Source organism: Culex quinquefasciatus, chromosome 3 (genome assembly GCF_015732765.1).
Source record: "Culex quinquefasciatus strain JHB chromosome 3, VPISU_Cqui_1.0_pri_paternal, whole genome shotgun sequence".
Lineage (NCBI taxonomy): Eukaryota > Metazoa > Arthropoda > Insecta > Diptera > Culicidae > Culex > Culex quinquefasciatus.
In genome coordinates this window covers 103,146,143-103,157,865 of record NC_051863.1, presented here as the reverse complement: position 1 = coordinate 103,157,865, position 11,723 = coordinate 103,146,143, and the positions used below count along the sequence as shown (strand labels likewise).

Here is an 11,723-nt window from a genome sequence, read left to right as displayed (position 1 = left end):
TGCTTATAATTTTATATTAGACGCAGTTTATTGAAATTTATCACTAACAGTACATTCGTTTGGTGAAACATTCACTGGCAATTGCTGAAGTTAGGTGTTGTTTTGTATTTTGTTATTTAGTTCGATACACAATCGTTCGACTCAAACAAATGCACCATAAACTCTTAAATAGTTTCATTATGTGTGCTTCTAGTTCGAAGATTTTTAAATGTAGCTTTTATTATCGCACAATTATGGACATTTTGATTTCATCAAAGCATTGTAAAAAAAAAAAACAAAAAAAAACATCAGCTCTAAATATTTAGACAATTATTGTGACATAATGTAAGTAGTTTCAATTTAGTTTCACACTTCTATATCAAAAATCATGTCGCTCTTAAACTGCATTCCATTTGAACCATTGTGATGCTTGATGGCATTGCATCGTGAAGCTTTAGACTTTTACTTGAATTTTCTTTAGATTTGCCGCCGACGTTTCCAATATTGGCGACTATATCGATTGGATTGCTCTGCAATACTTCCACCTTTTTCCTAGCACCGTGGTTGGTATCTTCTATTGTATCAGTATCCAAATCGTTCCCACCCGACAGTTCAGCATCGGAGTGGAGAGAAATGCCACTGTCGTGCTCTTGATATTGTTGTACTTCTGCGTCAGGTGTATCTGACCCGATAACGTGATCCTGCAATACGAAACCATTCAATACTTACAACCATTAATTACAAAATCAATATAATTCAACCAACCTTATCATCGTTATCAGTGCTTTCTCCCTCACTCAGGCGACGTGAAAGAGCACGACGTTTGCTTTCATTCTTTTTTGCATTTTTCTTCTTCTGCGCCAGTATACTGGTGTTTGATCTAAAATGAAAATGAAATTTTATTTTGAATCTGTTTAGTCAAATAAAATAAAATTTACCTAAATAACTTGGTTTTGATAAATTCGTTGAAGCGCACTGTTTTGCGGCAACTATCGGATAGAAAAGAGTTCGCCTGATCAAGTGAATTAGTTACAATTGAGCTATCGATAGAAGAGGCCAGATAATGATCGTCAGAACATTCGCTGATGCTCCGCTCTAAAGATGCATATTTCAGAATTCCTTTACTCTTTCTGTTCAGTTGAATCAAAGCATTAGGAACAGCATTATTCTCCTGAACCTTTGCTATTCCTGGATCCAACGAACACGATTCTGAAACACTGCGACCTTTTCGTTGTTGTTTTTCAGGGTAGACAACATCTTTCTCGCCAGTCAATTGTTTATTTTGTACTTGTTCTGGTTCCATTTTGGCAGTTTCATTCTCAAGTATCACCTGTAATGGTAAAAAATAAATATTCAAAATTTACTCTTCGAATGTGATAGGCACTAAAGTAAAAGGTTGTTAAATATGGAGTTATTTTCATTGTTTATTTTAATTAACTAACTGAGCGAAAACATAAACAAAAATAATTATTGCATGAACACTCAACAGCTGACCTACGCACCAATCTTGAATGCCAAATATAAATTTTATTTTTGAGTGATTGACGGATTGTTCAAGCCACGAATCAAACTAAAATAATTCAATAATATTTACCATAGCAACATTCCAACAATGTGCGAAAAAGGCTTGGTTTTGGTTGCAAAAGGATTCTGACAGAAAAATTATAGCGACCCTATAGTATCTGTCTCAAAATTCTAGCGCTAGGGTATAACTCCCAATAGAGGATGTTTTGTAATCCAAAAATGCAAGATTATTTATTTTACTCTACTAAAAAATAACTCATCTCGTGTTTCGAATGATTCATTCGACAATAGGGTCCTAAAGCCCTATGTTCATTACAACGGTACAAAAACACACTTAAGAGGCAGTATTTGCTCAGTTTTTCAGGGAATTGAGGTAAAACGGGCATTGAAGTTCTAGGTCCCAAAAATATGAAATATTTTAAAATTGCTCGCATTTCCGTAAAACTTGATCAATTTAAATTCTTTTAAGTGCTAAGGAAAATTTGATGTTTTTTCAGGGAAAACCGTTGATTCCGGAGACATCGGAATGTTTGCCGATGCGCCAGGTCTAGGGACAACGAATCCATATGCTCTCTTCGGGAAATTGTTCTCTAGACCATTCCCCATAGGCCTGACCATACCAGAGGTTGGCGCGTTATTTTCCCAGACCTGTAGGAGCGTTTGAACAAAAAGTTCCAATTTCCCATAGTAATTCCCATGTAAACATTAACCCTGATGCGCGCAGCCAGTTTACAACCAAATGAGCTGATATTTGGCATGAAAGTCCCTATGGGCATGCCCTACAAGGGGAACCATACTAAAATTTGATCCGAGAACTTTTTGAAAAACGTACCCACCCTAATATACACTTATACAGCAATTCCCCACGAATACAGCATGGAAAAAAAACAAATGTCCTCGGATCGGGCTCAAAATTTTTCTGGGGGGAAATAATTAGACCCGTATTTTAATTGTTTGGCCATTAGGGTGATCTACGGCGTGTTAGGGTGGTCTGAAAAATGTCCATTTTCGTCGATTTTCGCAAAAACCACTTTTTTCGAAAAATCATAACTCCTCGCCATTTCAACTGTCTTATACGCAAATGAAAGGTGATAAGTTGGCCTTTCAAAAAAAAATAGTAAAAAGTTTGAAAAATCTAGCCTAACATATGTGCCTATGAAACTTTAAAATGCCTTTTTGACGGTGTCTGGACCAAAGAGCCTATGTCTGGAAATATTTTTATCGGATTCCCGGACATTTTACATAACATACTAAAAATGGAAGGGATGTTCGAGTTATGATTTTGAAAATAAAATCCGTGTTTTTGACGCGCCGCGCAAAAACCGGAAAATGACGAAATTGGCAAAAATTGCTGCTCGGAAGGCACGGCGACAACTATATATTTTACGCGATTTTCTTTATAGCACAATATATTCAAATATATAAATCAAATGTCCCAATAATATCATATTATTTTGGTTATATCTTTTCACAGCCGGCTGTCTAAAATATAAACTTTTTATCAACCTTAACAGCAAAAAAACGGGAATTGTCTCATCAGCAGCATTCGATTGTTTGCCTTGAGAATAATACATCACCTTATAAACAAAAGATATTGATTTTTGGGTCGCATCATCATCTTCTATGATGAATCCTGACCATTACCCTTACCTACTAACAAAATCCCAAGTAGAAGTAGTTTTTCCGGCACACGTGGGGGTGTGGATATCGTATAGGGTAGAGGACCCAGAAATCGCCCACTTTATAGTGGCAATCTAGGAAATTTGATGAGAATTTGATGACAATTTATTGGTTTTGGTTCTATTTGTTGTAGAACGTTGATAAACTATTTGATTTTAAGTTTCCACAAGGTTTTTATCATTTACATGTTCATTTTTGATAAAATTTTGCGTTTTAATAAAGTGCTCTGAAGAGCCTATTTTCGCCCCCCTAAAGCCTATTTTCGCCCACCCTTGGAACCAGTTTTCGCCCACGACAAAAATCAAGAAATCAAATGAAATTATGACACAAAGCTAAGCAAATATGGTCTCCTATTGATACACAACATGTTCCCGAAGCTAAATTTTATTGTTGTGCACATATTTTGTCATACATATTATAAATTGAGGTTCAAAAAATCCTAGGAGTTTTTTTTCAGATATCCTACTTATTTTGTGATTCTCTGTCTATTATAACTAAAACCAAAACATGTTCTCACTCTCACTAAAAAATATGACTAATTTGTGATAGAACTCATGTGTCCCTGTTCAACCAAGATAAGGGCACACAGTTACAATTAGCTCCATGTTGTTGTTGATTTTGTTAGGGGAGCTTTAATCCTATGGGTTATTTGCTCCCAAAATAACTCAATATAAAACATCGAGTACCTCTTAACACTCCAGCGACCAAGCCTCCGAAACAGTTGCTTCGCTAAATTCAACTCGCACATGAAAGCACATGTGTAACTACTTCTCCATCCTCTGCTTAATTTGTTCTCCTATGAACCAGTAAACTATAACATTTGAACCAAAACCCCTTATGAATGAAAGTAATTAAAATGATTATTTAACCTTTAAAAATAATCTAGAATGTTCCAAATATATTTTCAAGCACATTTCGCTGCGATTAGAAAAGTTTTTATGGTAAACGAAAACTGGTTCTAGATAAAATCTTAAAACACAATACTAGATTTCGCTCTGGTCGAAAATTGGATCGAATGTTTTTTTATGACCCCAGAAATCGCCCACTTTATTTTATTGAAATAACCTTTGGTAAACGTTTAAAACAGGTAAATCACTAGATTTTCATGAAATTCAGACATACAGTGAACTAATGAATTATTCATTCACATTATTTTCGGACAAAATGAGTTGTTTTCCCTCATTAACATTATTACCCGCTGCAGTCTAAATTGACAAAAATATGGCGGCTGCAGTAAGGCTTTTTTTGAAAAGCTTATAAAAACTTAATAAACAAAAGAAATTCATTAGGAAAGTTTCAATTAGTACTATAAATGCCCAAGTAGCAACACGCAACATGCTAAAAATGACTAAGTCCAATTTAAGTTGCAACTAGGGATCAGAAAGCAAAACTGCAACAATCTTGCAAACGATGTAACAATTATGTTTTAGCGACGTTATTTCGTTGCAGCATCTTTTTACGATCAGAAATTCACGCTCTTGAAATTATTGCTTTAGAAATGTTTCGGCAACATAATTATAACAATAATTTTGAGATAGAAAATTAACCAACAGCTTGAGTAATTTAATTCATTGTAAACATTGGAACGACAACCGCTCGTCGTTTCAAAAGCCACCGCCACAAAAAAACTGAATTCGGTGGACCAAGGATAAAGGAACAGGAATGATGCCGCTGAAAATCCTCTGAAATAATCGTCGAGAACGGAATGGTCACTCATTCTCCGCGGGAGAAAGTCTAGGAGATTGCCACGCTGCAAAGCAAGCAGGAAGAAAAGGTGAAAAACAAGGTGGAAGTCCGGGAGGCGATTGTTTAACAGGAAACTCGAAGTTCACAACGAGTTCATCAAGATTTTATTACCAGAGTCGAAGGTAATGCCTCGGTTCCTAATCCAAGCAGGACCAGTTTGGTCAGGAACGGAAGCAGCTGCTGCGCGACAGCTCAATCAAGAAAAAGCGAGCCAGTCCCAGCCGGGAGATGCATTTTATCGATAAGCACTGGATGAGCGTTATTAGAAATTGGTCGTCTTTTTAACCACGGTTGAAATTAATAAAAGATTTTGAATAACTAAGATCACAATTTCTGTATTTCTTTGTCTGAATCTGAATCCCGTTTAATTGCTGTTATTGATTGATTATGTTTGACAGCTCTAGTAATGTTGCGGTGGCAACAAAAATACAACGTAAAATAACGTCGTCAGAAATTAATGTTGCTGTATTGTCACAACAACATTGCACAAAATAAGAGCAGCTTAGAGGTTTGGAAACGTACCTGAATCGTTTTTGCAACATTTTTAAAACATAGTTTACAGGTTTTTAGCTGCTGGAATGAAAATTAACAGGACCGTAATAAGGAGGCTTGATTCGGAACTTCTGTTATTTTTTTATCTCTTGACGTTTAGACCGAAGTGGATCTATGTGCAGATTTTAGAATATTTACATTTTTTTTGTGTGGACAGTTGGCAATGTACGAAGACTTTTAGTTACAGTCAAAAGGAAGCTCCTAAACAGTTTCAACCGAATCATAAAATATAAAAAATAAAAATTCACAAAATCCGCCGATTTCGTAAAGAAAATGGCTCAACCCTCTACCGTTACACTCTTAGCGGGCTACGATCTAAAACTGACTTTGCCAATACTTTCAAAAAATTGTTGGGGTCTACTTAAAAAAAAAACTACTTTAAAAAAATTGTGGGGTCAACTTTGGCTGGGATTTTCACTAAAATTTCCAATATTTTTGGCAAAAGAAGCATGCAGTAATTTTGTATTGTCTCAGACTGTGCCTCTACGCTTTTTCAAACAATTTTAATGGTAATGGTATTATTCTATAGTAGAAAATGTGAAAAACAAGAAAAAAACTGAAAAATGGTTGTAGAAACACGAAAAAACTATATAGACAAATGGTAATGATAGGAAGTGGTAGAATAAGCCTAATACTATCAGAAACAAACATAAACTCAACAAGATAAATGCAAATATAATAACTAAAAAATAAACAAGAAAAACATAAAACAAGAGACTTAAAGTTTTTCGTAGAACAAAAGTTGCTCAAAATGCCATCGCGAAAAAAAAAATTAAATTAAAAATTGGACAGTAGAGCACTCTAGTAGGAGGCAGTAGGACAGTAGAGGTGCTCAAAGTTTTTGAAAGCCTGGCCAAATTTGAAAAAAATATCGTTGTTTCAATGTAGAAAAAAGAAAAACGTATATCAGTTGATTATTTGAAATTTTAGGTATTGTTTGGACCTATTCGTTATTTAAACATTTAACAAAATGTACATCTTCTCAGTTTCTCAAAACCCTATCAAATTTTCCTATTCTTAAGTTACAGGTTAATTTTTTGAGTATGTTTTTGAATTATGCCAAAAAAAGTAAACTTTAAACAAAAGTGAAGGAAATAACAATCACAACAAATTTCCATAAATGTAATAAATGTGTAAACAATGTAGCACTATTTATAAAATTTATTATCTAAAATCACCGCATCATTAATAAATCGATGCCTCTGTGCTCTCTTATGCTAACTAGATAACCAGCAAGCTTAGTACAAGAGAGCACAGAGGCATCGATTTGTAGTTGAAAAACTACAAACTACCCTTCCCTTAAAAATGATTTGTAATACATTTTAGAATTAACCCTTGATTCCTGAGAAAAACTATGTTTTCATAAAAAACAACAATTTTATTACACCTAATTTTTTAAACAATGACTACAGGGTTATTTTTTCAGACTTGTCCATTTTTGGTTTGCAGCGAAACCAAAGCGGAAACATTTTTATTGCAATATTAATTAGAAGTTTGTTGCGCTTGAAATCATTTAGGTTGCACGTTTGTTTTCAAACGCAACCAAAATTTTCACCAAACTGGTGACATATTTGCAACATATTTGTAACATTTTTGCAACACTATCAAATTCTCCTAAATAAATTAGCATCGCATAGGAAACATTGCTGCAACACGTTCACAACTATCTGGCTATTGTTGCCAATCGCGTTGTTGTCGTGCGCTTTTTTTGTCGCCAGAAGTGTTGCGAATATGTTACCTCAGCAATTTTGGATTGCTTTGAATTAGTTGCAAATAAGGCTTGGCAACAATAATTGCTGCTTGGGTGAATGAATATGTAAACCTGCATAATAAATTCAACCAAAAAACGGTATGAGTTTGCTAAATACAGATTAAATCCAGTAGGTGGGCGAAAACTGGAGCAGGGCGAAAACTGGGTCATCTACCCTAGAACCCACCTTTGGTAGCAACCTGTGCTAACTAACATTCCCGTCCCATTCCCCCGAGATCTACAAACTGACATGGCGGGCGCCGTTGGTGGCCAACGACTGTTACCTATTCTCTCTAGCTCTAGTTTTGATGATCTTGATGTTTCATATTTTCAACGCATTCAAAAATGCTGTTGATAAGAGAAACGTCACTAGATCGTTGAAGCGTATGATCAGTTGGGTTGATAGGGTACTGCGGTCCTGTTCAGCAACGGAGAAGGACAACCATGGGTGGTCTCTCATACCCATACTCATACTCATACTCAATTTAAAATCTTTTAAGTGCAATCAAAAGGTCGTTTGAAATGGTCACTCCATCCGAGATTGGTTTGACTTATTCTCATAGCTTTTGCAAATTACTGTTAAAAATTGATAATTTTAAAACCCCAATATCTTTTTGCAACAACCTCCAACACCCATACTCCTTTAGGTCGGTATTAACTTTTTACAGATTTTCTTATAAATTTATGATATTTCTGTAACAAACTTTTTACACTGCTAACCCCTGGGCCTTGTAAAGTCACGGGGCATGATTTGATCCTAGTGCATTTGTTAAAATTTGGGTAAATACATTATTTTTATAAGCACTATATGGTCACCACTTCATGCTACGAGAACTCGCTTTGCCGTAGCCCCATCCCAGTCACGAAATATTCTAGCAGAGCTGGTTCTGTCAGAATCCTGCTGAGCAATTCTCTACGAAATCGGTCTTTTTTCTTCAATTTTAATTTTTGTATTTTTTAATCCGACTGAAACTTTTTTGGTGCCTTCGGTATGCCCAAAGAAGCCATTTTGCATCATTAGTTTGTCCATATAATTTTCCATACAAATTTGGCAGCTGTCCATACAAAAATGATGTATGAAAATTCAAAAATCTGTATCTTTTGAAGGAATTTTTGATCGATTTGGTGTCTTCGGCAAAGTTGTAGGTATGGATACGGACTACACTGGAAAAAAATAATACACGGTAAAAAAATTTGGTGATTTTTTTATTTAACTTTTTATCACTAAAACTTGATTTACAAAAAAACACTATTTTTAATTTTTTTTATTTTTTGATATGTTTTAGAGGACATAAAATGCCAACTTTTCAGAAATTTCCAGGTTGTGCAAAAAATCATTGACCGAGTTATGAATTTTTTAATCAATACTGATTTTTCAAAAAATCGAAATTTTGGTCGTAAAATTTTTCAACTTCATTTTTCGATGTAAAATCAAATTTGCAATCAAAAAGTACTTTAGTGAAATTTTGATAAAGTGCACCGTTTTCAAGTTATAGCCATATTTAAGTGACTTTTTTGAAAATAGTCGCAGTTTTTTATTTTTTAAAATTAGTGCACATGTTTGCCCAGTTTTGAAAAAAATATTTTTGAAAAGCTGAGAAAATTCTCTATATTTTGCTTATTCGGACTTTGTTGATACGACCTTTAGTTGCTGAGATATTGCAATGCAAAGGTTTAAAAACAGGAAAATTGATGTTTTCTAAGTTTCACCCAAACAACCCACCATTTTCTATCGTCAATATCTCAGCAACTAATGGTCCGATTTTCAATGTTAATATATGAAACAATTGTGAAATTTTCCGATCTTTTCGAAAAAAATATTTTCAAAATTTTCAAATCAAGACTAACATTTTAAAAGGGCGTAATATTGAATGTTTGGCCTTTTTGAAATGTTAGTCTTGATTTGAAAATTTTGAAAATATTTTTTTCGAAAAGATCGGAAAATTTCACAAATGTTTCATATATTAACATTGAAAATCGGACCATTAGTTGCTAAGATATTGACGATAGAAAATGGTGGGTTGTTTGGGTGAGACTTAGAAATCATCAATTTTCCTGTTTTTAAACCTTTGCATTGCAATATCTCAGCAACTAAAGGTCGTATCAACAAAGTCCGAATAAGCAAAATATAGAGAATTTTCTCAGCTTTTCAAAAATATTTTTTCAAAACTGGGCAAACATGTGCACTAATTTTAAAAATGAAAACTGCGACTATTTTCAAAAAGTCACTTAAATATGGCTATAACTTGAAAACGGTGCACTTTATCAAAATTTCACTAAAGTACTTTTGATTGCAAATTCAATTTTACATCGAAAATGAAGTTGAAAATTTTACGACCAAAATTTCGATTTTTGAAAAATCAGTATTGATTAAAATTCATAACTCGGTCAATGATTTTTGCACAACCTGGAAATTTCTGAAAAGTTGGCATTTTATGTCCTCTAAAACATATCAAAAAATAAAAAAAATTAAAAATAGTGTTTTTTTGTAAATCAAGTTTTAGTGACAAAAAGTTAAATAAAAAAATCACCAAATTTTTTTTACCGTGTATTATTTTTTTCTAGTGTAGTCCGTATCCATACCTACAACTTTGCCGAAGACACCAAATCGATCAAAAAATTCCTTCAAAAGATACAGATTTTTGAATTTTCATACATCATTTTTGTATGGACAGCTGCCAAATTTGTATGGAAAATTATATGGACAAACTAATGATGCAAAATGGCTTCTTTGGGCATACCGAAGGCACCAAAAAAGTTTCAGTCGGATTAAAAAATACAAAAAAAATCGAATGACCGAAATCCTAGAGAACTGCTCTGCTAGAATGGTAGAACATTTCTGCTAGAATTCTATAAGAATATCCAGCTCTGTAAGAACTCTGCTAGAATCCTGCTAGAACCAGCCGTCCCCTAACATGACAGTTTTCGTGAGTTGCGCGTATCCACCGACAGATGGCAAACGCGCCCAATAAAAACGCAACTAAAAATTTGCAAGGGAAACTTTTTTCGTGACGGCTTTCGCGGCATGCTCCCTCCAACTGTTCGAGTTCGAGTGGCGTATCTTTAAACAAGTTTTTCAAGAAAATGATTCCAGAATGCTTATTTTGACGTTTTAAACCGAAACAAGGCAAAAACTAAACTTTTCGCCATTTTCTAATGTTTGGCTAGATGATATCAAAGGCCGCCATCTTAGGCCCACTGGGCCCACAAAAAGGGGTACGCTCAGTTTGTATGGGAGCTGTCAACATGCTCCCTGGCTGGCTAGAACGTCGTGACTGGGATGGCTTGAGCGATGACCGTTTAGCCACAAACAAACAGACGTAAATCATTGAACATTTTCTCAAAAATCCATCGATCACAAAATTCATTAGTTACTAGCTCTATCTGGTGGCCAAAACAAAAAATAATATCATCGATTTATAAAAGTTTCCTAAGCTTCCGTCGCGAAGCCGATGCGGCACTGGCAAAATAGGGTATTTGTCCCTATTTTGAGCCTAGTACCTATTTTGGGTCTACCAAACTTAATTCAACGAAATTGAGCATTACACCAAATCTGGCAGGGATCTGCCACTTGATAATAATACGTGGAGTCATTATCCTCCTCCTAATTTACTTTTTCTTTCTAAATTAGAAATAAAGCAATAAAAATAGCACTCTTCACTTTTTTCTTGGCAAATCGCTAAATGCCCATTAGGGCGAAAATTTTCACCACTTTTGCTTACCGCTTGTTGACACTCAGCGCCCGGCTTTCATCGCTCAGCACACGAATGAGAGCCATCCTCCGAATCTCCAACCACCGGCAATGTTTTTTTTGGTGGGTTGCACAATCCCGTTGAAAAAAAAAAATCACCAAACTGCCACCAAATCAATAAAATAACTGATTAATAACTTCGTCCATTTCGGAGAGAATGGCTTTTTTTTCAGTCCATTTGACACTTCTACAAATTGGGACACTGTGTGTGCGCTTTTCACAAGTTACAGTGTTTCTTGTTTCTATTATGTTTAAAATTAGTAAAGAATGATATAAATCATGTCCAAGCTAATTATGCACGTAATTCAAGTGAAATCAATCGTTCTAATGTTGATTTGTGGCTTAAAACATCACAATGATTGAGCATATTTGCCGACCGAATTTGTGCGGCTTTACTGTACGAGCTGGGGCTGAACCGTACGTTAAAAAAGCTCGCCACGTGCTTCGAGATTTCAACCAATCAGAAGGCAGGCCGAAAATATGTACAAAGAAGGTCGTATGCTAGAAGCAATATCCCCAAAATAGGGACAAAAAAATGTTTCAGTTTCTCGGGCTTATACAGAAATATAAAGTATTTTTGTCAAAAACGTGATGAAGTAAGAGCATTAGCATTAAGAGCGAGTCCACGAACATGGCATACCCCTATGTATGGGACGTCGTTTTGACCTCACACATCTGCCTGAAATTTTCAGGGGTTGTTTGTACATATATAACTAGCATCTGGCCAAAATATGAGCACTC

General features: G+C 34.9%; 1 protein-coding gene across 1 annotated transcript in view; it reads right to left on the bottom strand.

Moving 5' to 3' along the window:
- LOC6052621 (protein kintoun) overlaps positions 1 to 11,723 on the bottom strand; it is a 54,323-nt gene continuing 42,600 nt past the window's right edge. Inside the window, exons 3-5 of the mRNA XM_038259469.1 lie at positions 918 to 1,309; positions 745 to 859; positions 1 to 680 (exon numbers count right to left, since the gene is read on the bottom strand). Of these exons, the coding sequence (XP_038115397.1) occupies positions 366 to 680; positions 745 to 859; positions 918 to 1,309 (822 nt within the window). The 3' untranslated portion in view covers positions 1 to 365. The remainder of the gene's footprint in view (positions 681 to 744; positions 860 to 917; positions 1,310 to 11,723) is intronic.